We start from the raw sequence: 27,433 nt of genomic DNA, 5'->3' as shown, positions 1-27,433 counted from the left end.
GCCCAAAGCTGGAGGTAGCTCAAAGGTCCAACAAACACACCAATTGAGGTACATCCCCATAACGAAGTACTGTTTAGCAAAAAGTAATGAACTACTAATATATACAACAATGTGATCTCAAAATAATTATGTTAAGTGCAAAGAACACAAACTGTACAGTTCTATTTATTTAAAATTGTAGAAAATAAGCCGGGCGTGGTGGTGCACGCTTGTAATCCCAGCGCTTGGGAGGCCAAGACAGGAGGATCGCACAGGTTCGAAGCCAGCCTCAGCTACTTAGTGAGGCTCTCAGCAACTTAGTGAGACCCTGTTTCCAAGTAAAGTATAAAATAGGTCTGGGAGTATAGCCTGGAGGTACAAAGCCTCTGGGTTCCATCCCCAGTACCACCAATAAATAAATAAATAAATAAATAAATAAATAAATAAATTTATAGAAAATAAAAACAAAACTATAGTTCAAAAGGAAACAAATAGCTCTCTGGAAAGCAGGGATGAGAGAGTAGGAGGGGGACCACAGAGGAGTTACAAAATAATGGATTTATTATCCTAGTCATGTAGATATTTCTATCAAAGCTTTCTCATTTTTATATTAACATATGCAGCTTTTTACATATCAATCATATCTTGACAAAACTACTAGAAACATAAGTATTCACACCACCAAGTAAAACTGAAGCTCAAAAGTAGAGACTCGAAATCTGAAAAACAAGGCAAATCAAATTCTTTGCACATTTGAAATTGGGATGAAATTTTAGGCTAGTTGATAATAAGGAGAAAGTGGAACAGAGGTAGTAAAAATTTTTTTTTTTCTTTTGCAGTACTGGGGATGGAACCCAGGGGCACTGTACCTCTGAGCTACACCCTCAGCCCTATTTTTTAGTCTTCTTACTTTTGAAACAGGGTCTCACTGAATTGCAAAGGGCCTCGCTATGTACATGAGGCTGTCCAAAGTGATCCTCCAATCTCAGCTTTCCAAATGCTGGGATTACAAGCGTGTGCCACTACTCCCGGCTAAGATGAATTTTTGTTTTAACTTCTTTCTTTCTTTCTTTCTTTCTTTCTTTCTTTCTTTCTTTCTTTCTTTCTTTTTAGCTATGCATGGGGGCACACGCTTGCAATCCCAATACTTGGGAGGCTGAGACAGGAGGGTTGCAGGCTCACTGCCAGCCTCAGCTACTTAGTGAGATCTGTTTCAAAATAAATAATAACCCAGCATTTGGGAGGCTGAGACAGAAGAATCGCTATTCGCAGACAGACTCAACTACTACTTAGTGAGGCCCTTTGCAACTCAGTGAGACCTGTTTCAAAATAAAGAATAAAAAAATAGGGCTGGGGGTGTAGCTTGGAGGTTATAGAATGCCCCTGGGTTCCATCCCCAGTAACACAAAAATAGATAGATAGATAGATAGATAGATAGATAGAAAGAAAGAAAGAAAGAAAGAAAGAAAGAAAGAAAGAAAGAAAGAAAGAAAATAGAACTGAGGGTATAGCTCGGAAGTAGAATCCCCATGAGTTCAATCCCCAGTACCATAAAAAAATGAAAATTTTTAAATGAAATTTTTAAAACACACACACACAAACACACACACACACACACACACACAGATATAACTTCAGAACTACAATTTCCTCCAAATTTTTACCCAAAATCTTAATGATGGTTCTTCTCTTACATATCCAGCATACAGTACTGTTGTATTACAGGGAATGGTCAGGTGATGCTGTTTTGTGAGTGTGTGTGTGTTGTAGGAGTTGAGACCAGGGCCTTCTACCTCCGAGCCACACCCTGTTTTGCTTATTCTGAAACAGGTCTACGTTGCTGAGTCTCCCTCAGTTGCTGAGCCTGGCCTCATACCTGAGACCCTCCCATCTCAACCTCCCTAGAACTAGGACAATAGGCATGCACCACCATGCCCAGCTTGATGCCCTTCCACAGCCTTTTCTATGTCGTAGCTCACTGTAAATCATAAATAAATCAAAAGATACTTGCCAGGTGTGGGGTATAAAGTCTGCAGTCCCAGGACTTTGGAGGCTGAGACGGAGGAATGCAGATTGCGAGTCGGCCTTAGCAACATAGCAAGACTCTCAGTAACCTTGCGGGAACCTGATTCAAAACAAAAAACGGAAAAGGGCTGGGGCTGTAGCTCAGAGGTAGAATGCTCCTGAGTCTGTTCCTTACTATCACAAAAAAGGGGGGGACAATTCTTGAGGATCAGAACCACTTAGCATAGCGATGAACTGTCTCAATTTGAAGTTACTTTTTAAAGACTGGTATCGTGAGCTGACCACTCTATTTCCTAATACATCAACACTTCCTCCTCCTGAGAGGCACCGTGCACAGCTGTGTAGCCCTTACCGCTCAAAAGCCACCAGAGCAACGGGATGAACCCAGGGCTCTCGCTGATGTACTTCAAGCCTTTCAAATTGATGCTCACGTTGTACAGGGACATCAGCATTAACCTGAAATACAAAAGAAAACGGTGCTGACACACAGGCCACCTACTGTGTTTTACCCTATCTCCATGCCTACCCTGAAGGATGCTAACTGCATCTAGAGGCCTCCTCCCATCTGACATCCAACTCTGCCAGCTCAACAGGACACAGATTATGCAAAAGGCACGTGAAAGCAGTGTGCATCTGTGTGAGGCTACAAAGAACAGAAAAGAAACTTCACCAATGGCATTAGGATGCCACCTTTTTTGTGTTTGTGTGGTACTGGGGATTGGGCCCAGAAACTCTACCTCCAAGCCCTTTTTATTTTTATTTTATTTTTATTTTTGAAACAGGGTCTCTCTGGATTGATTAGAGTCTCACTACTTGCTAAACCTGTCCTTGAACCTTCAATCCTCCTGACTCAGCTTCCCAAATACTGGGATTACAGATGTTTGCAACCACACCTGGCACCAATGCCACCTTTTATAGACTTATATAATCAAGACATAAAGATATAAAGTGTCCCACAGGAAAGCTCACACACTGTATTCACTGTATTTATTGATTAGTCATATTCTGTAGTACCGTCTGCATTTATATACATATATATCATATTCATTATATATAAATTATAAACATGTATATACATATAAACCCTCAGTTCATAAGTGGACTGTGCTTTCAAAGTCCCGTGTAGCAATCCAGAATCTACTGGCACCTTTTTGTTCAATGAATGTGATATATGAATCAGGCCATACAAGACTGCTTAACCTACAGCCACAAAGATACAACTACCACAACCCCCACTACCCCCACTACCCCAAACAACAAAGCGGCATCCTCTGAAACGGGAAAAATTTTTTCAGTACTGGAGACTGAACTCAAGGACATTGTTCCACTGAGCTACACCCTAGACCTTTTTTAAAAAAATGTCTTAATTTGAGGCAGGGTCACACTAGGTTGCTCAGAGTCTTCCTATATTGCTGGCCTCAAACCTGCAATCCTCCTGTCTCAGCTTCCCAAGTACCAGGATTATAGGCATGAGCTACCACCCCGGCCCCCAGCACAGATTCCACACACTGAGGAAATGGCAATACAACAGGCAATGCAGAAACCAATAGAAGCTGGAAACTCCAGGACTTCTATTTCTGAATATGCTGCAGAATTCAGAGATCCCAGGCCCCTCATACCACAAAGAAAAGGAAAAAAAAAGCTAGACAAGTATTTTGTGAAACCTTGCAAGAAACTAAAGGCAACATCCCTGACCAGGAACAAAGCCCGAGGCGAGTGCAGAGGGTGACAGGTTCCAAAGCCTGCAGCTTCCATCAGAGTGGCTGCACGTGGAGCAGCAGAGAAGCACCTCACCACAGGCCCTGCAGGAGAGCAGGAAGAGCGTGAACGCTCACGCGTGGCCTGAGTCCAGCTGCGGCAGGCCTGAGGAGCCCACAGCCAGCAGCTCAACTCTAAAGCAGAGTGGACTGGGGCTCCCCGGCTTCCTGCAAGCCGAAAGGAAGAATCCTCCTCTCAGTCTTCAAAGAATCCCCGCAGATACAGTACTAACAAATGTGAGTTCATAACAGGACCACGGTAAAACTCGTAGGAAAAAAATCAAGAGCGTAGCCAGGTGTGGTGGTGCATGTCTGTAATGCTAGTACTCTGGAGGCTGAGGCAGGAGGACCGCAGGTTCTCAGACAGCCTCAGCTACTTAGTGAGGCCCTGTGCAACTTAGTGAGACCCTGTTTCAAAAGAAAGAATAAAAAATAGTGTAGCTTGGAGGTAGAATGCCCTGGAGTTCCATCCCCAGTACCACAAAAATAAATAGTAAAAAACAAGAGCGTATAAGTAGTAGGCATAAGAGACTGGGGATGGAGCCAGAACCAGAGCTGTTCTCAGGCACCAGAGCAGCAGCCACAGAAGAGAAGGCAGCCGTGCCCAACAGGTGAGCGCAACGGGAGATCAAAATGCAGCCGGGAAGCCAGGCTACTATTATTAATGACCGGCAATGCAAAATAACAGAACTCACAAGAAGGAAAGCGATAATAACCAATATGTAAAACTCAAGGGTAACTGGACACATGGAAAAAGAGAAATACTGAACAGAAAATGAAACAAACAAAAATGAATGAGAGCCGGGCGTGGTGGCACACACTTGTAATCCCAGCATTCGGGAGGCTGAGATCAAAAGATCGCGGTTCGCAGACAGCCTCAGCTACTTAGTGGGGCCCTCTGCAACTCAGTGAGACCCGGTTTCAAAATAAAGAATAAAATATAGGGCAGGGGGTGTAGCTTAGGGGTCAAATGCCCCTGGGTTCCATCCCCAGACCCGCAAAAAAAAAAAGAATGAGAGAGCCCAGAGTAAGAAAGCCAGTTCGGATTCCATAAAGAAAGAGCTGAAAGAATGGGGGAAAGTGTGTTTCAAAGAGACAAAGGCTAAGGCACATCCAGAAAGGAGGAAATACAACCCTCAGGTCCAGGAGACACACAACAGCTCAAGAAAAGCAAACACAAACACACACCTAACACATCATAATCCACCAAAGGCAGAAGGATAATTTTATAAGCAGCCAGAGAAGACACATCACCCACAAAGGGGCCGGAGCGCAAGACAGAGAAAGCACGCCTTCCACGGCCAGAGGAGACAACGGGACTCAGAATATTAACCCACCAAAAATGTTTTCAATTAAGTACAAGTATTTCAAGGAAAACCTCAGAGATTTCTCCACAAACAAACCTGAATAAAAGAATTTGAAGGACAGACTTGAGAAGCAAGGAAAATGATCCCTAGGAACTCTGAGCTGGAAGGAGGAAGGCGGAGGGACGCTGTGGGCACAGAGAGGCGAGCCTGGTGGGCAGCAGCGCAGCCGCCTGACGTTCTTCCACACAGCGCGCGAATACTACGCCTCAAGATACGCAGAGCAAGCTAACAGAACCCAAAGGAGACCGGCCCACCATAATGGCGGGTTTCAAGACTTCTTTCACAGTGCTTCACCCTCTGTGCAACTAAGTTAAATTTCATTTTTAAAATAAGTTTTTAACCTCCAAGCAACATTTGGAAAACTGAAAGCACAGCTCTCCAAGATGGGAGTTTAGCTCAGTGGGAGGGCACATGTCTAGCATGCATGAGTCCCTGGGTGTGATCTCCAGCCACACACATGCGTATGCTCACACACACCTCTCTATAAAAAGCTAAGAAATGAGAAATTATGATGAAATATAATAAGAAATTATGATGAAAATTAGACAATATTTAAAATTTTTAAATAAATGTTATATAAAATGTGTAAAGTAAAGCACACATTACATATAGCCTTAAGTGCTTATTTTAGGGAAAATGTCTAAAAAAGTAATGAGCTACAGTAGTTGGGAGTAACCTGCATCAGACTAACCCTCCCACTGACAGTGATAATCGCTGGACAAAATAAAGGAACCCACTTAAGAAGACTGGCGAGCGGCCACAGGCCAGTGGAACCTGGAGAGCGGCGCCGCAAGGAGAGAAGGTCAGTCACCATAGAGGACAACCCTGGCCAGGCTCCGGCAGGCCCCTGGGCAAGAAGGTGGAGCCGGGCTCCCACAGTGCCAGGAGGGAAGAGGACCAGAAAGGAGGGCTCAGCACAGGGGCAGCCCTGGGTCTTTGGCTGGCCTCAGAGCCGCAGAAGCATGAGGCTGTGCTCGGCACTGACAGCGGGAGGGAGAGCTGCACACTGACACGCAAGGCTCAGGAACCGCTGCGGACCACCCCAGGGAGCAGGAGTTGGCAGGAGCCAGGCAAATCCAGTGGCCCACTAGGCAAGCATCAGTACCTTCAGGAAAAGATGACAGAGCCCAGTGTCCCCACCACAAACCTTCTGCATGTCCAATACACAGACCATCAGATATTTAACTGACAGTGATGGCTAGGATGTAGCGAGGAAGGCACTTTCTTTGGGCACAAATTTAAAAGACTGAAGGCTGGGTATGCTGGTGTATGCTTGTAATAACAGTATTGGGAGGCTGAGACAAGAGGATCACAGGTTCACAGCCAGCCTCAGCTACTTAGTGAGGCCCTCAGCAACTTAGTGAGACCCTGTTTCAAAATAAAGAATAAAATAGGACTGGGGGTATAGCTCGGAGGCAGAATGCTCCTGAGTTCAATCCCTATACTATGCAAAAAAAAATTAAAGGACTGAAGGCCAGGTGTGCTGGTGTACGCTTATAATTCCAGTATTAGGAGACTGAGACAGGAGGATCACAGGTTCACAGTCCGCCTCAGCTACTCAGTGAGACCCAATTTCAAAATAAAGAATGAAAAATAGGACTGAGGGTATAGCTCAGAGGTAAAATGCCCCTCAGTTCAACACCCAGTTCTGCAAACATAAATAAATAAATAAAGCCAGGCGTGGTGGCGCACACTTGTAATCCCAGCACTTGGGAGGCGGAGACAGAAGGATCGCGCAGGTTCGAAGCCAGTCTCACTGGCTTAAGAAACCCTATTTACAAATTAAAATATAAAAAATAGGTCTGGGAGTGTAGCCTGGAGGTAGAAGGGTTTCCAGGAACCCCAGTACCACCAATAAATAAATAAATAAATAAATAAATAAATAAATAAATAAATAACATGTTGAATTGGCCATAATTTTTAAAATATAATTCAATAGTTTAAATAGAAATTAATACACAAATTCCAAAATAAGTAGTATTACAAAATTTTAAATAAAGATGGAATTGGTAACATGCTGCCAAGACATACTGGAGCCTTAGGCAAAAGGAAATCAGTAATATTGTTCCAGTTCATTAGTAAGAGACTAATTAAGCAAACTACAGGACATCACACATGCATGCCACAGAAAACTTAAGGTTTTTGTTTTGTTTTGTTGTGCTAACATATCTGGTTTCCCCACTAAACTTAGTATCAGAAGCAAGCACTTTGCCTTGTCTTTACCATCTCAAAAAATAGAAATGCCCAGCATGTATCAGACAGAAAATCATGCAATGCGTAGACAAGGTCTCCCTTTTCCCCCAGGTTTCCATTTTCAAAGTCAATGGCAATGTCATGGAACCAGAGAAGACAAAGCTACAGCAGTGCCCTCAAGGGCGGGGATTCCCAATCCTCCAATTATGACTCTCAGCCTCCAAACAGGTGCTTTCAAGTTTCACCAGCAAATTTTATACCTATTCCTAGTAATCCACTCAATGCAGCATTAAGGGCTGCTCAAATACAGTGGCATGAGCAGGGCGTGGTGGCGCACGCTTGTAGAGGCTGAGACAGGAGGATCACACAGGTTTGAAGCCAGCCTCAGCTATTTAGTGAAGCTCTCAGCAACTTAGTGAGAAAGTACCATCAAAAAAAAAAAAAAAATACAGTGGCATGAGAAGAATGTGGCACTATGACTAGATTTCCTGGTCTCTTCATATTCCAAGGGAAAGTCCCTACTTCAGATCACAACTCGGTAGTGCAGAGTCCACGTCACCATAACAGCAGCAGGACCAAATCACTGCCACAGGGACCATGCAGTCCACAAAGCCCAAAGTAATTTACAGAAAAAAGATGTATCCACTTTTGCTTTACAGTATGGAAACAGACCATCAATCTTCTGTAGATGTCAAAGTCAAAGCTACCATCTGGCAATAACTACAATATGTAGCAAACCTCAGAAAGTATGTTCAATTCAAATTCTCCATTTCCTTTTTTTTTTTTTTTTTTTTTTTTGCGGGTCTGGGGATGGAACCCAGGGGCATTTGACCTCCGAGCTACACCCCCTGCCCTATTTCTTATTCTTTTTATTTTTGAAACCGGATCTCACTGAGTTGCAGAGGGCCTCACTAAGTAGCTGAGGCTGTCCACGCACCGCAATCCTCTGGGTCTCAGCCTCCCGAATGCTGGGATTACAAGCGTGCGCCACCACGCCCGGCTCCATTTCCATTTTTTAAGGAGACAAAAACAACTCACAATTGACAAGTGTCTTTAAATTTTCATATTTGGTCAAAATCTGTCATCTTCAAGAAGCTAAAATGAAACAAAAACAATAAGAGCAAACATGGTGTCACCTGAGACCACACATCCCTCCCAGACCCTGACCTCCAGGTCACATAGCAGCTATCAGAACACAAACCTGGAAGGACTGCTTTCTCTAGACATTTCTATTTCAACCAAAAACTGTTCCTAAATAATGCATCAAGTTTCCAATTGGAAAGTCAACAGAGACTGCCACTCCATTCACTGTTCTAGTGTTGAGATATTAAAAGTAGATGTCATCTCTCAAACTAGTACACGAGGGAGTCAAACTTTTTCTCCCAATGACAAAAAGAGTAGGCAATTTCTGGTTGCTACCACAACCAGGCAAAAACAATGTTTTAAGTGGGATTAACAGAATCCTGTAGAGCAACTTCCCCAGTCTCTACTGTCTTGGTCTTTTTTAATTGTTTATGGTTGCAACATATATATTATATCCGTATGATGCATATCAGAGTGACTCAAAGTGATACAAACACCATGGACACACCACTCAACATCCCTCCACATCCTGCCCCTCCCCACTCCACACGAGCTCAGCACTGAAAGCTTCTTGTACGGCCATGGCCTTATCTGACCTGCTCCCGTCCTCAATCTGCTTTCCCCTCCCTTCCTCCCTCCAGTCCCCTTCCACTACCCTATGGTTTCTCTCATTAGAAAGCCATTTTTGCTTCCTATTTTCATTCTGGCTTCTAAATGAGAGAAAACAAAGGATCCTTGGCTTCCTGAGACTGGCTGATCTCATTCAGCATAATATTTTCTAGTTCCATTCACTTTTCTAAAAATGACATAATTCTGTTCTTTCTGGCTGATTCAAATTTAATTATCTTAATTAAAATGTACATATCACATTCCCATTTTCCATTTATCTGTTGATGGGCACCCAGGTTGGTTCTATAATTTGGCTATGGTGAATTATGCTGCTATAACTTGAGTGAGCATGTATCACTATAGTATTCTAATTTCAATTCTTCTGGAAAAATACCAAGGAGTAATATGGCTAGGTCATATGGTGGTTCCACTCAGAGTCTTTTGAGGAACCGCCAAACCGACTCACTAATGGTTGTACCAAATTACAATCCTAGCGGCTCCTACTCCCCACACCCTCACCAGCACTTACTGTTGTTTGTACTCTTCTTCTGAAATTAAATGAAATCCTACAGTAGTTTTTATTTGCATTTCCCTGATTACTAATGCTATTGAATATTTTTCATATATTAGTTGGCCATTTGTATTTCTTCTTTTGAGAAGTATCTCATTCAATAGCCCACTTTTTAACTGGGTTATTTGGTTTTTTGGTGTTAATTATTTTTAGTTTATACATTCTAGGTATTAGTCTTTTAGCAGAAGAGTATGTGGCAAAGATTTTCTCCCAATCTGTAGGCTCTCTAGACTCTTCATAGTATCCTTCTCTACACAGGAGCTTTTGAATTTCACTGCATCCCAGTTATTGATTCTTGATTTCGTGAGCTTTAGGGGTCTTGTTGTCTCTACCCTCCGCCGCCGCAGCCACTGCCGCTGCCACACCACAATCATGGACACAAGTCGTGTGCAGCCCGTCAAGCTGGCCAGGGTCACCAAGGTGCTGGGCAGGACCGGCTCCCAGGGACAGCGCACACAGGTGCGCATGGAATTTATAGACGACACAAGGGGCTCCATCATCCGCAACATGAAAGGCCCGGTGCGCGAAGGTGACATGCTCACTTTACTGGAATCAGATCAGGGACCCGGAGGCTGCAATGAACTTGCTGCAGGCCCTGGGTATCACGTCCGTCTCAGTCCTACAGTTACCTATATGTTGGAAAGTTGGCCCAATGCCGCCTTCTAGTAATTGTGAAGTTTCTGTTTAATTTCTATGTCTTTGATCCATCTTGAGTTGACTGTTATGCATGGTCAGGATAGGATTTATTTCACTTTTTTACATGTGGATATCTAATTTTCCAAAAACCATTTGTTGAAAAGGCTGTCTTTCCTCCAGCATATATTTTTGTACTTTTGTCAAAAATCAACTACTATAAGTGTAAGGAATTGTGTCTGTATCTTCTATTACATTGGTCTATGTGTCTGTTTTTATGCCAATGCCATGCGATTTTCATTATTATAGCTCTGTAGTATAATTTGAAGTAAGGTATTGTGATATCTCTTGCATGGTTCTTATTGATCAGGATTGCTTTGGCTATTCCATGTCTTTTTTCCTTCCATATGAATTTAAGGACCATATTTTCTAGCTCTGTGAAGAACATTAGTATTTTAATAGAGATTGCATTGAATCTGTAGATTTCTTTTGGTAGTATGTCCATCTTGACAATATTTATTCTATCTATTCAATAACAGGGGACATCTTTCCATCTTCTAAGGTTGTCTTCAATTTCTTCTTTAGTGTTCTATAATTTTTATTGTATAAGTCATTTACCTCCTTGGTTAGATTTATTCCTAAGTTTTTGTTTGTTTATTTGTTTTGTTTTTTGAGGCTATTATGAATGGGTTTTACAGATTTCTTTTTCAGTGGATTTGTGGTTAGTATATAGAAAAGTTATTGATTTTTGTTGATTTTGTACCTAGTTCTCTGATAACTTTGTGTGTTAGCTCTAGAATTGTTTGGATTTTATGGGTCTTCTAAATATAGTATCATGCTGCCAGGCATGGTGGCGTACACTCATAATCGCAGCATTTGGGAGGCTGAGACAGGAGGATTGTGGTTCGCAGACAGCCTCAGCTACTACTTAGTGAGGCCCTTTGCAACTCAGTGAGACCCTCTTTCAAAATAAAGAATAAAAAATAGGGCTGAGGATATAGCTTGGAGGTAGAATGTCCCTGGGTTCCATCCCCAGTCTGCAAAAATAAATAAATAATAAATATAGTATCACATCATCTGTAAATAGATAAGTTTGTTTCCTCTTTCCCTATTTGTATCCCCTTTAATTTCCTTCTCTTGAAAAATTGCTCTGGCTAAGATTTCAAGAACTGTATTGAAATATAATGTTGATAGTGGGCATCCTTTCCTTGTTCATGATTTTAGAGGAAATGCTTTCAGGTTTTCTCATTCAGGATGATTACAGCATTGGATTTATCATAAATTGCCTTTATAACATTAAGGTAAATTTCTTCTATTCCTAACCTAATTTCTCCTCTCTCTCTCTCTCTCTCTCTCTCTCTCTCTCTCTCTCTCTCTCTCTCTCTCTGGCGGGGGGTGTGTGTGTGTGTGTTTATTGTCGTTTTTGTGGTACTGGTGATGGAACCCAGGGGCTTCCTACCTCCACGCTACATTCCCAGACCTATTTTACATTTTATTTGGAAACAGCGTCTCACTAACTTGCTGAGAGCCTCACTAAGCCAGCTGATGCTGGCTTCAAACCTGTGTGATCTTCCTGTCTCAGCCCCACAGACTGGGATTACAAGCGTGCGCCACCATGCCCAGCTTCTGTGTTTTTAACATAAATGTGCACTGGGTTTTGTAAAGTGCTTTCTCCGCATCTATTGAGATGATCTTATAAATTTTGTCACTGGTTCTGCTTATGTGATGAATTACATTTATTGACTTACATATGTTGAATCATATGTTGGAATGAAACCAACTTGGTTGTGGTACATGATTTTCGTGACGTAGGTTTCAATGTGAATTGCTAGTATTAAGAACTTTGCAATTGTATTCATCAAGAATAATGGTTTAGACTTCCGGGAAGATGGCGACCGAGAAAAGCGGGGCTTAAGAGCCCCGCTAACAACAAATATCCATTACCACAAAATCAGCGCCTTTCAAAGCCAGAAAACAACATCACCAGAGAAACAAAAAAAATCACCAGGCTCCAGAGAAAAAGCGGACTGAGAACAGAGCCACAGAGGATATCCTCACGCCCGAGGACGCGGCAGACGCGGCAGCAGCTCCATACTGCCGGCGAATTCACGGGACAGCCACAGCAAGCCGAGGGGAGCCGCTGTGGAACAGCCAGGCGGGATTTCTCGGCGCAGAGGACATCTAAAGCTCCCAGTGTCTGAGCTCAGCACACGCTGCAGGGATTCAGAGTAGAAATCAAAACCAAGAAAAAAAAAAAAAACACCAGCCCAACAGCCGAGGGCGTAGCAGCGGCGCCATATTGCCACCGGCGGCAGCAGCACGGAACTCACTACAGCTACATCTGCGTACTCAAGAACAGTGAGTCAAATTGCGGGCCACAGCGGAGAAATCCCAGTACTGTACTCACTGGGACTTGACCCAGTGGGAGAGGGGCGGTAGCAGTGATATCACACCATAGGAGAATGTGCAACCTGGCACCCCCCACGGTCTAAAGCAGCCTCTATCGACTCTCTGGGTCGGAGACTCTGTGATAAAACCCAGTAAAGGAGTAGTGGGGTCTGAGATACTACTGACTCGAGATCCAGAGCACCTTAAGTGAAGTCATAGTGACCCAAGGGAAGAACCCAGAGAAGGCACAAACTTCCGAAATCATGGGAAAGAGGAATAATACTGGAGCAATTAATGCTCACAACCCCACAACATCAGAACCCGATACAACAGAAAATCAGAGATTTCTAGAAGATCAAATCAGGAAAATAACTGTAGAAATAATAGAGGTGCTTCGAAAAGAACTCAGAGAGAGCCAAAAAGAGATAAAGGATGCAATTAATGAAGTAAAGGCATCAATTCAAAGCACAAACAACCGATTAGAACACATGGAGAACAGAATCTCGCTCTTAGAAGATGATCATTCCAAAAATGAACGCATAGTTTCTAATCTAGGAAAAAATATCCGACAGCAGGAATCTGATATTGAAGAAATATGGGTCCATTTTAAGAGAGCTAACCTAAGAATAATTGGAATAGAGGAGGGAAAAGAAAGTGAAACTAAAGGGATCAACAATCTCTTCAAGGAAGTAATAGCAGAAAATTTTCCAAACATAGAGCAAGAGGTTGATACAAAGGTCCAGGAAACTTATAGAACTCCCTTTAGACAGGATCGGAGAAGAGGATCCCCACGCCACATTATTGTCAAAATGACCAATGTGGAAGCCAAGCAGAGAATCTTAAAGGCAACAAAAGCAAAGGGCCAAGTGACATTCAGAGGCAAACCAATTAGAATCACTCCAGACTTCCCAAACCAAATTATGAGAGCCAGAAGGGCTTGGAGTAACATATTCCCAATTTTGAAAGAAAACAACTTCCAGCCAAAAATTTCCTACCCAGCAAAACTTTCTATCAAATTAGATGGAGAAATAAGAAGCTTCCATGACAAACAGAAACTGAAGGAATTTATGTCTTCAAAACCAGCACTAGAGAAAATACTCAAAGAGATTAACTACAAAGAAGAAATAGGTAACACACATCAGAACTAGAGAAACAAGATTTTCCATCCAACAGACAGCTAAGATTGGTTATCTGTGGAGATTCATTATTTATGTTAGTCTGTTACCTATCTCTAAAGGGTATTGTTTGCCTTTATTGTTGTTAATTTTTAGGATTTCTAGTTGGAATATTAATATACCTTCAGATATAGCATTTGGAAATATTTTATCCCATTCTATTAGTAACTCTTTACTCTGTTTACATTGTCTTTGGATATACAATGTGTTTTTTATTTTTTAGGGAGTTTGTATACTCTTCTGTTGCCTGTGCCATTGAAATCATAACCAAGAAATCACTGCCAATTTCAATGTTGTGAGGTTTTATGACCCAGATTTTCTCCTAAAAGTTTATAGTCTTAAGATTTATATTTAGGTCTTTTATCTATTTTGAGTTAATACTTGTATATGGGATTAGGTAAGGGTCCAATTTTATTCTTTTCCATGTAATTATTATGTTTCAACAATATTTAGTTAAAAGATTATTATTTCCACCACCAAATGTTCGTGGAAACCTTGTCAAAAATAACTTGACAATATAGGGAAGAATTTAGCTCTAGGCTTTTATTTAACTCCAATGGTCTATATATCTGCCTTTAGAATAGTACTACACTGTTTCAATTATTGTAGCTTTATATGGTTTGAAATCAGAAAATATATATCTTCTAGCTTTGTTCTTTTTCAAGATCGATGTGGGTACCTAGAGTCCATATTCCATATTAGGATAGTTTTTTTTCTGAAAAATAAATATATAAATATATGATAGTTTCACCTAAAAAATAGAAAAAAATAGATTCTCTGGTAAGAAAGAAAGCAAAAAGAAATATTGAAATGTTATCTTTAAGTCATCAAAAGCTTGGTATCAGACAAATGAAACTGTTATGAGAGATTATCATTTTTAATTTTGGATAAATTGCTATAATACTAGATGTCAACTACTAAGCCAAGCATAGGAGGGGGGGATAGGGAGAGAACGGGGTGGGGATCGGGTGGGGGCTGACTGGGCAATGTGTGCATGTATGTCTACAAAAGTATGTATCCCACTATGATGTATGAATACAGTGCACCAATTAAAAATAAATATGAAAAAAAATAAATAAAATAAAATAAAATATGCACTGAAAAAAAAAGAATAATGGTTTATAATTTTCTTTCCTCAAGCCTTCTTTATTCAATAGATTTGGTATCAAGGTGATCCTGGCTTCATAGAATAAATTTGGAAGTATTACATCTCCTTCTATTTCCTGAAATAATTTGAGGAACACTGGCCTTAGTTCCTCTTTAAAAATCTTAAAGACTCGGCTGGATTTCTGTTGCTGTTGCAGGTCTGGGGAGGGAACCTAGGGGCATTGGACCTCCAAGCTACACCCTGTGCCCTGGTTTTTTTGTTTGTTTGTTTTTGTTTGTTTTTGCTTTTCTTTTTGTTTTTGTTTTTGTTTTTGCAGGTCTGGGGATGGAACCCAGGGGGATTCGACCTCCGAGCTACACCCCCTGCCCTATTTTTTATTCTTTATTTTGAAACTGGTCTCACTAAGTTGCAAAGGGCCTAAGTAGCTGAGGCTGTCTGCAAACCGCAACCCTCTGGTCTCAGCCTCCCAAATTCTGGGATTAAAAGCATGCACCACCACGCCCAGCTCCCTGCTTTTTTGTGTGTTTTTTTTTAATTCTTTATTTTGAAACTGGGTATCACTGAGTTGCAGAGGGCCTAAGTAGCTGAGGCTGTCCCTGAACCACGATCCTCTGGTCTCGGCCTCCTGAATGCTGGGATTACAAGCGTGCGCTATTCTTTGTTGGAAGGTTTTTTAGCTTTTTATTACTTCTTCGATCTCTTTGTTGTTGTTGTTGGTGGTGGTGGTCTGTTTAGGTTTTCTCTATCATCTTGGTTCAACTTAGGTAGGTTGTGTGAGTCTAGAAATTTTTCAATTACTTCTAGGTTTTCTGACTTATTGGAATATGAGTTTTCAAAGTAGTTCTTCTAATGGTCCTCTGAATTTCCTGTCCTGGTCACCTTTGATGCAACTGACATCTACAGTGTAAGAATGAAAAAAGGTTAAAAAGACCCTGGTGATCTTGAAATGCTGCCCAAGCAACTCTCCTGCAACAAAAAGGAAGCTCTCCTCCTCCCTTAGCAGTTAGTACCTGGGAGGTGGACAGAAAGCATTCCCTGACAGGCTGGACTGGGAGTCCCTGGAAGTGAAAGTGATGCAATAATTTATGCTGTTCTTTATCTTAAAATAAATTTGAACCTAGAAATAAAAAAAATTAACATCTCCAGTATTTGAACCAAATCGGTAAAAAGAATAAATAAGAAAACAGAATGACTGTGGTACCCACTGCCCAGAAACAAAAACTAGAAAGCAGGCATCCTAAGATGACCAAACCCTAAATTGCCAAGTTAACACCATCAGGTTACCCTAAGGCACAAGAAATGAATTCCTCATAAAAAGATGGCTTGTAATCACTGTGCTTGGGAGGTGGAGACAGGAGGATCGTGCAGGTTCAAAGCCAGCCTCACTGGCTTAAGAGACCCTGTTTCCAAATAAAAACAAAAATAGGTCTGGGAGTGTAGCCCGGAGGTAGAAGGGTTTCCAGGAATCCCAGTACCAGAAAAAAAAATCTTCTAATTTTCAATGAGGAGTAAAATAATTGACTACTTAACCTGCTTGTTCAGATTTTTGTATCATCCCCAGTTACATTAGAACCTAAAAATCTGTAGTATATAACATATGTAATCCTAAGCAAATATCTGTGTATTTTCTATTATATACATTAAAAATAAACACACACACACACACTCACAAAGATATAAATAAGAGTACAACAGCTACCTCCCTGGCTATAAATTGGTAGATGGTGTTGGGAACATCAATTCTCTGAAAGGTATTTTAAGGTTTCTACCCTATCTAGTTTGGTCATTCTATACTTTTTTTTTTTTTTTTTTTTGGTAGTGGGGTGTGGAACCCAGGGGCATTTTACCTCCAAGCTATACCCCCAGCCCTATTTTTTTATTCTTTATTTTGAAACAGGTTCTCACTGAGTTACAAAGGGCCTCACCAAGTAGTTGAGGCTGGCACTGAACCACGATCCTCCTGTCTCAACCTCCCAAATGCTGGGATTACAAGCATGCACCGCCATGCCTGGCTCCCAGCCCTATATTTTTATTCTTTATTTTGAAAGAGTCTCACTGAGTTGCAGAGGGCCTCACTAAGTAGCTGAGGCTGGCTGTGAACCCTGATTCTCTGGTCTCAGCCTCCCTAATGCTGGGATTACAAGCATGCGCCACCACGCCTGGCTTCTATGCATATTTAAACCATAGCTGATCCACTTTATGAACTCCAACTGTACATGTAATAACCCCAGCTATATTAGACAAGTATTTCTTATATTTTAACTACTCTGTGTACATACCTTTTAATTGTGCTCTGCATGCCTGTATCAATAGCAAAATGCCGCATATAACTTCACACAGGGTGAGACGTGCCTATGCTGACTTGTTTATCTCTGACTTAGTGTCAATGATGTGTCACAGTTCTTTTTTATGTGTGTAAGGGAGCGGGGTACTGGGGATTGAACCCAGGGGCATTCTACCTCCAAGTTACACCTCCTGTCCTTTATCTTTTGAAACAGGGTCTAAGTTGCTGAACATCTTGATAAATTTCTGAAACTTGCAATCCTCCTGTCTCAGCCTCCCAGGAATGTGCTACCACACCCAGCTAAAAACAGGTACATTAAATGATTTTTTTTTTTTTTTGCAGTGGTAGGGACTAAACGCAAGGCACTGTACATGCTAGATAAACAGTCTACAACTGGGCTCTATTCCCCCATGTGTCTCACCGCTTAATTACAATTTCTTCGTCTATTTACCAGCCCATAGAAACTTAGGTAATTCCCTAGTTTATGTTATCACACGTCCTACAATAATGTCTTCTATACAGCACCATGGCATTCCTACATAAACTTTCAGGGGCAGTCACCGCCTCCCACTCGGACACACACTCCGCAGTGGACGCTCCAGCTGTCTCCATGTGCCCTCCCCAGCAGGGTGGGAAGGGCAAGCTTTACCGAAGTGGTGCTCTCAGACTGTCTCCCAGGATGCAGACTAACAGGCCTCTCGGCATGACACCATGCGCATAGCCCTGATTACTACGGAAGTCACAAATCTTACCCAGGTTTAAAACTTATGCTTCTGTTTGCTTCTTCTGTGAAATGCCTGACTATACTTTTTGCTATTTGTGTATTATTTACCTTTTTCTTATTGAGAAAGCTGAAAAATCAGACAGTTATAGGGTTTTATAAATACATATAGAATAACCAAACCCTTAAAATGCCTTTCACAAAACTAAAGTTCACAGCACCATCTACCAATTTATCACTAATACTAGACCAACAGTGATGCTAAGCAGCTGAGTGGTTGAAAGCTCTACCACTTGAAAATGTGTGTGTGCGTGTGTGTATACATGCATATAGATACTTACATATGTACATACATACTAGTATATACAAACAATACAAATCAGTTCACAGGCCCAGATAGATATTATAGAAGCATGTTTGACAGTTGTTGATATGTAGAAATCTGAGGACTCTCAACTTTCAGAATTTGAATAATAGCCAGGATTTGCCTTTTGGTGGCCTGGCTCCTCCTTTACATAAAGACTAGTTTAATGTTGATTAAAAAGAATCTTTATATAAAGGAGGAGTCAGGCCACCAAAAGGCACAGTGACACTTTAAGGTATAATTTGTGTGGGGGGGGGGGGGTACTGGGGATTGAACCCAGGGGCATTCTACCTCCGACCTGCACCCCCAGCCTTATTTTTTATTCTTTATTTTGAAACAGGGCCTCACTAAGTTGCAGAGGGCCTCACTAATTAGCTGAGGCTTACCGTGACCCTGGATCCTCCTATTGAAGCCTCCCAAATGCTGGAATTACAAGCATGTGTCACCACTCCTGGCTTAAGGTATGATTTTTTACAAGTGAGGGTGATCACAACCAAGGAAGTAAACCCCTGTGTCTCTCTCACACAGTCATAACACTTCCCCAGCACTCTCTGGGACCAGGCCTGGGACGGTGTGTGCTGCTGAGAACAACAGGCCTGAGAACCATGCACCCACAGTGAGAGTGGGCTCTGTAGCCCCTTCTCCATGCTTGGCTATAAATACTGCCACTGTCTTAAGACATTTTGTGGAAACACATCTAGAAGCATCTTCAAAAAATACATTATGTGCTCTGATAGCCTAGTCAAGCTGTCTCTGAAAGATGGGAACTTGCAGAAGGGTCGGGTCTACAGAGCCAGCCTGTGGTCTGGGCCATGTGGCAAGGAGGCCACAGGGTCCAGACATGGGCTCCTGAAGGTGGGCTGGCTGGCTTCCCTGTGGGCTCGCAGCTGGTTCTGAAGTGGAGTGCACAGAGAACCTGAAGACTTCCCAGCAGCAGCACCTCCACCAACTCCACCCCAATGGAGACCCTGGGAGCCATCCATGGGGTATCAACCAATAGAAACATCAAGGAGAAAGGACCAGATAGAGCCCCAACTCGGAGAATCATTTCATAACCCTCCAGTCCTGAGCTCGAAATGGCCTTGCAGAGCCACTGCTGTCCCTTCCTGTCCCTCCCTGGGGGCATATATGTTCATCCTAGGTCCTCTGACAGTAAAAATGGACTGCTAGCTACCTAGGCTTGGTACAAGGCTAAGCTGCTTCCCTCCAAGAGCCTACAACCTAATCCCAAATGTGAGGAGAACATTCTACTAAGAACCAAGTGGCTGTTCAGTAATGTGGATAACTCCCTCCCTGGGGCTCTCCTATTTCTCACCTGCTGGGGGTCTCCTCCCTCCAGGCAAAGATCCACCTTGTGTTGGGCATCATTCTCACTACTGTGACCCAATATACCAGACCACCTCACAAATTAGAGAAAGAAATATTTATTTTCTCACATTTCTGGAGATTTTAGGGTTCGGTCCATTCGAAGCTGGGTCTGTAGTGCTCAGGGCATGGGGCGAGAGGCAGAGGGGGAAGAGAGCAACTGATCTGCTCTCACGTTATGGAGCCCAAAAGCAAGAGAGCACACAAGCAAGAGGGTTCAAAGACAAAAGCACAATCCCCAAGGCTCACCCCCGGGACCCGCCTTCTCCAGCCACACCCCACCTGCCTAGGCTACTGCCCAGTAAACCCATCACAATGGATGTATCCACTGATGAGGTTAGAGCCCTCGTGACTTCATTACATCGACTCAGCATTGACAAAGGACATTCTATGTCTTACCACAGCAAACTGTCAACTCAGCCCTTAGCCAACCTCTCAGTGACAGCTCCAGCAAGTCTGGCCCCAGTGCTGACCTGAGGGGCAGCAAGCACAAGATGCTAAAAGGCCTCTGTGGTCTAGTCAACAAGGACTGGTAAAATCATATGAAGCACAAGCACTGAGAAAAGCATTACCTGGATGCAGTGAAGAAGTAAAAACAGGGGGAAACCTTTAAAAGGCAGAATAAATCCTTATGTATAATGTGGAAAAAATGCCAGGCATGGTGGCACATGCTTGTAATCCCAGGACTTGGGAGGCTGAGACAGGAGGATCATATATTCATGGCCAGCCTCAGCAACTTGTGAGGCCCTCTGCAACTTAGTGAGACCCTGTTTCAAAATAAAGAACAATGTAGAAAAGTAAAAAACTAGTTACTTGGCTTTTATCAAGGTTCAGATAGAAATGCCAGTGTCCTGTTCCAGCAATGGAGAAAAGATGAGCCACTACAAAGTGTCAGGACACACTGTGCCTGGCTCAAAACCAGGTTCTGCTCAGGGTTCTGCCCACAACCTCAAGGTCACAGTGGGACCCCAGACACAGCCCAGCCCCAGCCATGCTGGGCACAGTGGACACAAGCCTAGGTCACCAGTGGCTGGAGATGGAGGGAAAGATCTGAAGGAACAATGATGGGGAAAGCTTGCCCTTCCACACATGAAGGACTAAGAAGGCATGGAGAAGAGCAGTTAATAGCTGAGAGCCCAAGTCCCATGAATCTCTGTGGGGGTTGAGAGGACTGAGGACTGAGCTCAGTAAGACCATCTGCCACCACTGTGATATATCCCCAGGCCCTTTTTATTTTTTACTTTGAAACAGGGTCTTGTGAAGTTACCCAGGCTGACCTGCAACTTGCCATCGTCCTGTCTCAATCTCCCAAGTACTGGGGTTGCGGGCATGCACCACTATGCCCTGCTGGTGCGTACAATTTCACTGAGTGGCCATTTGTGGTGCACACCTGAAAGGCTCACATGACTGTGAAGTTACCAGCTGGGTAGGATGTCAAGGCATAAGAGATGGGGCACTAAGACAGCTCTCCTGCTGGGGACACCAAGCATCTCACAGAACGCTCCAGGTTCAACTGGTATGTCTGGCCAACAGATGCTGGAAGTTTCTAGATTTACAGAGTCAAAAAGAAGGTCTTCCAATACAAAGTGAGTAAACTAAGGCTTGCCAGAAGTTATATGGCCTGGGAGGCCATGACACTGAACTAACTCACAGAGGCCTAGAACCAACTACGTCCCACAGACATGAGGCTCCATGTAGAATCAAGTCTGTTTCAGTACTAACCCACCAGGCCCACAGAGACATCAAGGGGAAGTAAAAGCAATAGGGCATCCTGAGCTAGCCCTTTATTCTGGGAAAATGTGTTGAGTCAGGGTAAGGCCAAGGCCACTCAAATTCCAGTAGGGCTAGCAAATAGTTTGCTATGAACCCCAAGGCCCTGCTGAAGGGCTGTCATAGCACGACCAGAAGAAAACAGGCTGAGGAGGAGAATTTAACATGATGAAAGAAGGGCTGACAACCAGCTGAGCCAAACCCCAGAGGACAGTGAGTCAAAAGCAGGGTGGGAGGATTACTCACACAGACAAGACACACACAGGAGAGGAGGAAGAGGAGGGTGGGCGGGTACAAATGAGGGCCACCGGGCTGAGTCAGCACACTCACACCTCCTTCTCCACCTGGAGTCAGCACCCACCAGTGGAGAAGGCACAGCAGGGGTGACGGGGATCCGCTGGAGTGCTGAGTCTGCCCTCAACACTGGCAAGAGTCAGAATCAAAGAGGGGACACAGAGGAGGCCCCAAGGGGCGCTCAGGACTGGGAGAGGGTGCAGTTACTTGAGCCCTGCATTTGGGAACCTTCAAAGAACACCGGGAGACAGTGTATGGCAAGCTGGAAAACATGGGAAGAAGCATGGCACCTGCCCAGGAGAAGGCAGGAAGCTGTGGGGTGGGTGGCATGGTTGGGAGGCAGGCAGACTGAACGGTGTCTGGACTTGGCCAGGCAGGCCGAGCACACAGGAGTATAGGCCACCAGAGGGCAGGGCAGTTCACCTGAGACAAGGCAGGGAAGGCCACCGGCGCAGACAATTACCACACTGAGCAGCACAGTGAATCCTGGGAGCTAAGGAAGACAAGGACCTTGAAATCAGGCTGCCGAGTGAATCGTGCACAGCGATGTTCAGGTCACTGGAGAGGCAAGCAGGGAAGGGGCAGCCAACAGCCAGTCCTTAGCAAGGCCAGAGTGCCTCACGGACAAGGGCAGTGACCAGAGATGGGAAGGGTGGGGTGGAGATAATTAACAACTGGCATGTTCCTGCTCTCTTTTGCTTGAATAGAAGGGAACCAGAAAAAAGGTAACTCCATCTCAGTGTGAGGTACCAGCTGCAAAGTGAAGGGAAGTACACTCACCAGGAGAGCTCGTCCAAGCAGGAGAGGCCAAGAAGAGAAGAGGCTTAATGACAGCACAGCAAAGGTCCTGCCTGGGAGGGCTCAACACTGGAAGCCAGCAGCAGAGGAGGCAGCGTGGAGTCAAGCACCGTGGGGAAGATGCCTTAGTCTATGCAAAACTGAGAGACCGGTGAGAAAGCAGAGGATGGCTGCCAGCAGCTCCTCCTGCCCCAGTACGGCTGACAGGAGGGCACTCGGACCCAAGTCACAGAGGTCTCAGGGATGCAGGCCCAGCCCGCATGCACACCAAGCCTCGCCTTCAAGCTGGAGGAGGGGATTAGTTTCAGGTGGCCCCAAAACACTGACCCTGTAGTGACCACACAGCAAAGGCCACAGATTAGCATGCAGTACCAAGAACGGCAGCATGTCTCGGTGAAAGCAGCACAACAGAAGTGGACAAAGAATGGAACGAGAAGCCTTTGGGAAAACCTAAGCAGTACAACACGTGAAGAGAGCCCCATCCTCACTGGCACTCCACACGGGGAGGGGAGGGAGGGAGGCAGGCGACAGATCCCGTGGTGTGGGAGCGGGGAGCTCTTGACTTGGGGTTCAACTTCAAGTCAAGTGAGCACGAATACAGACAGAGCTGGGGTTGGGGGAGTGATGGAGACAGCTCAGAAGGAACAAGGAGTCTAAAGTGCAAGGGCGACAAGAATGGCCCAGCCTTTCATTGAGTGACTGAGACTAGAAGGGTCCAGTAGTTCTACGATAATTTCTCTAAGGGGTTTCTTTAGGAAGAGACTCTTACAGTATCTCTTGGCATCATCCTACACCTAGTCTTTATGGTTGATTTGATTTAGAATGGAAGAATACAAAAAGGTACAATTTATACACTGTCAGAGTGAGGAAGTAGAAAAAGACTTAGCAGGTAAAGATGAATTAAGGCTAGAGAGTAAAAGATTTTACCAGGTAATTGATTATGAATTAAAGCCCAGGAGTGAAATAATTTTAGTGGGTAACAAGAGCTTATGATATCCCCTGATGCCAGCCTATACCTGGTATTTATGGTGATACGATTACAATAACAGGGAGGAGAGAAGCCTTTTGTGTGCGTGCGTGTGTGTGTGTGTGTGTGTGTGTGTGTGTGTGTGTTGTGTGTTACTGGGGATGGAACCTAGGGCTTTTCTACCTCCAGGCTATACTCCCAGACCTGTTTTTATATTTTATTTGGAAACAGGGTCTCACTAAGTTACTGAGAGCCTCACTAAGTAGCTGAGGCTGGCTTCGAACCTGTGTGATCCTTCTGTCTCAGCCTCCCACACGCGGGGATTACAAGCGTGCGCCACCACGCCTGGCAGAGAGAAGCCTTTTAGCAACAGATATAAATGAGAGGGCTGAGAGTCTGTCCACCCTTTGTCTTCCCTTTCTGACCCATGTCTCAGATAGATGATGTAATAATAAAGTGCTAACAGGTATGTAGGAAATACGCCGTGCAAGAGGAAGTGTTCACTGTGGCCTATCTTGTAAAACTATTTCTCCAACATTCCACCTCTGAGAACTCTCACACAGGTTAGCCAAGAACGTTCACTCTTGCGTTATATTTGTGGTATAAAAACTGAAATTAACTGAAATGCCTATCAGTCATGGAAAGAATGACCCAAACATCACATCTGCTTTGATGTGAGATACTTAAATGAACTAACTAGATTCATAGGCAATTTGTAAAACTTTACCCAAAACAAACTATATGTATTATAGATATGTGTGCGTGTATGTGTGTGTGATATGTGTGTGTACTACATTGTAATATATATATAACTCCTGTACATAGATGTTTTCACACAAGCTACTAAAACAGCCTGGAGTCTGGTCCAGATGGATGGTGTAAGCACATCCCATTTGCTGCACTGAATGTGCAACAAATTCTACACCTGGACAGCTATCTGAGGTCTCCAACGGCACAACTGCAGGCAGACTGGAGAAAGGCAGAATTTTAAGAACCACCAAACCAGCAGCTCCCCTGGCATGGACTGAGCCCCAAACCCAGCAGTGGCACTGCACAGAGGGCAGCAGAGACCTCTGGCTCAGCCTCAAGGAGGGAAGGAGTGTGTGGTGACCCTGAGAAGCCCAAGAAACTCAGACCATGTAGGAGAGTGTTCTCCCCACCCTCGAGGAGTCCATGAGCCTTTCTTTTCTTTTCTTTTCTTTTGGGGGGGCTTACTAAGCTACACCCCAGCCCTATTTTACTTTTTGTTTTGAAACAGGGTGTCACTAGGTCACTGCGGCTGGCCTGGACCCTGAAATCCTACTTCTCAGCCTCCGGAGCACTGGGATTCCAGGCTTGCGGCACCAGCTCTGTTAGCCTCTTAGCCCCCTGAGAGGTGGGCTGTGGGTAAAGCAGCTGCAGCAGCAGCAGAAGGGACAGAACTCCAGGGCACACCGGGCCCCCGCATCCCAGGTGGGGACTGAAGGATGGAGCTCTTGGGAACTACAGCATTTTAGGGCACTGACCAGGTTAGGGGCTCAGGAGTCGACCTCACAGAGGTGGAAACTCATGGCCGTGCCCCACGCTGTGCTTGTGTGGATCTCGTCATCAAAAGGACCTAGAAGATTCAGGACTGGAGAAGAGAGACCATCAGCTGGGTCTTCCTGGAACACACATGAGGGCAAATCCAAGGGCCCCCGAAAGGTGCTTTGTTCTGATTTGTTTGGGTGCTATGACTAGTTCAAGGCTTTTGGAAACAGGAATGACAATGACACACAACACGGAAAAGGTTTTCACTGGAACTCACAATTCAGACCCACAAGGATGACTGCATTTTCCAAAAGGTTTAACAAGACTCCAGGTCTCCTAACATAAAATCCTAAATGCTCAGCACAAACCCCAAATTACTCAGCATACACTAAAACACGAATCAACTCACATGAGAAAAAGACAAGAGACACCAAAGCCATGATGACACAGAACTGGAAGTATCTGGAACAGACTTTAAAGATGTTATAAAAAAAAAAAAGCAGGGGTCCAATGGGTGAAAGACCATAGTCAGAATGAATGGTGTGACCAAACCCCTAAGAGGGCCCCAAGATCCCCTTCCTCCCCAGATTTGAATATGTCACATCCCGATAATGTCAAACTACCTGGAAATGAGGATTCTACAGGTGTATCAAGGTTCCCAATCAGCACTGAGTTAATTAAAGAGGTTTATCCAGGTATGTGCAAACTAAACACGTAAGTGCATGAAAGGAGAGCATCACCTGGGGAAGAGGTGGTCTGGGAACTCAGCAGGAAGATCAGGGAGCTGCAGGGCCAGAAGCTGGGGCCCCACACAAAAAGGCTGCCCTCCCTGGCCGGGACCCCGCCAGCAGCCTGCCAGTGCCCACACCGATTCTTCCCCAGCTCCAAGAAGAGCCCAGCCGGGCACCACCTGCACTTTGGCCTCATGAGGCTCCAAGCAGAGAATCCAGCCAAGACCCTCAGATTTCTGACCTACGGAGCTGTGAGATAATGGATAGTGTCACTTTAGCCTAATTAGTGCTAAATAAGCTTAATTATGACAAATTAGGTTTCTCATCATTTGTTACATGACAACAGAAAACAGATGCAGATTTTGGTACCTGGAAGTGGGGTACTGCCATAACAAGCATCTATTGAAGTTCATTCTGAAACCATTAACTCTAAAATGTCACACAAGAGTATCTGGAACGCACTGATTTCTCTAAGGTGAGAGCATGCCTTTTCTTACTTTTCTAAAACACCACTTAGAGACAGTGAACCCCTTAAATTCTCCAGGCAATTTTTTCTTGTTTTTTAGAAATACTGCCAAATCAACTGTGTTTACTTGGAGAGAGGCTCAATCATCATATTTTAAGTGATATGTAATGGAGGAGAAGGGTGCACTGCACCGTTACCCACGTACACTTTGAGTTTGGTGCACTGTCCTGGTTTCAAGTCCCCCAGCAGCTGCAACATGGTGTCCAAGAGCACCCGGCTGGAATTCACCAAGAACTCCCGGCCACAGGCTATGGCTGCAACATCTGCAACAGAGATGAAACAAAGTGTCAGGATGACAGAGACTTCAAAATCGGGGAGATTCCACTAAGGACAAGAATCTGGCTGTTTTTCTCCTACCACACCTAAGGAGAATAGCTGACAAGGCATTAAAAACACTGCTGTTTACTGAGCTGCCATCCAGAAGAGGAACTGATAACCGCAAAGGCTACTGAAGCGGGGCGTACGTGCGCACAGTGTGCACAGCAAACACCTCTGCTATGGACCAGAGCCCTGAGGCCCAGCTGTCTGCAGCACCGCGCCCAGAGCACCAGTCCAACGGCCATCAGATCCAAACAGAAGGTACAGGCTGATGACCTACCTCATCTGGACTGTATTCTCTAGTAACTTGTAGCTATGACATGAAACTAAAATCATACGAGGTCAAAGAGTACCAAAAAATTCTGAAAATACATTTTTCTAATGTTATCTCCTAGTGCAATCAGCAAGTGTGTTTCTTCATGCCTAAAGCCCTGTAAATCAGCATGACCAAGTCATTACATCCCAGTGGCTGGTGCTGCAGCTAATGCCGGCCGGCCTTTTCAACATCCCCAAATACCCTTTAGGATAGATACATCAGTGCCCCAAGTAACTGCAAGTGCCTGTTTGTGAAAGTTTTCTTCAGTTAGTTCCAACAATAAAGCATGACTCAAAGGCCTGAAAGTTAATCCCAGGCCTTGGGAGGCTGAAACAGGAGGATGGAAAGTGCAAAGTCAACCTCCCTAACTTAGACCCTGCTTTAAAATAAAACAAAATAGGGCTAGGAGCATAGCTCAGAGGTAGGATGCCTCGGGGTTCAATTCAAGTACCATTAATATATATATATATATATATATATATATATATATATATATATATATATAGAGAGAGAGAGAGAGAGAGAGAGAGAGAGAGAGAGAGATATGCCTATAAAGAAGTCCTAGCTGGACATGATGGCACA

General features: G+C 44.0%; 1 protein-coding gene across 1 annotated transcript in view; it reads right to left on the bottom strand.

Annotated features, from left to right (window-relative positions):
* Positions 1 to 27,433, bottom strand: part of HSF2BP (heat shock transcription factor 2 binding protein) — a gene marked incomplete at both ends in the record, with an annotated part of 102,501 nt that overhangs the window by 36,320 nt on the left and 38,748 nt on the right. The window contains 2 exons of the mRNA XM_080696193.1: positions 2,357 to 2,460; positions 26,363 to 26,480. Coding sequence (XP_080552319.1) covers positions 2,357 to 2,460; positions 26,363 to 26,480 — 222 coding nt within the window. The remainder of the gene's footprint in view (positions 1 to 2,356; positions 2,461 to 26,362; positions 26,481 to 27,433) is intronic.

Source organism: Muscardinus avellanarius, assembly GCF_963383645.1.
Source record: "Muscardinus avellanarius genome assembly, chromosome: 5".
Taxonomy (NCBI): Eukaryota; Metazoa; Chordata; class Mammalia; order Rodentia; family Gliridae; genus Muscardinus; species Muscardinus avellanarius.
This window is presented reverse-complemented; position numbering and strand designations above follow the sequence as displayed.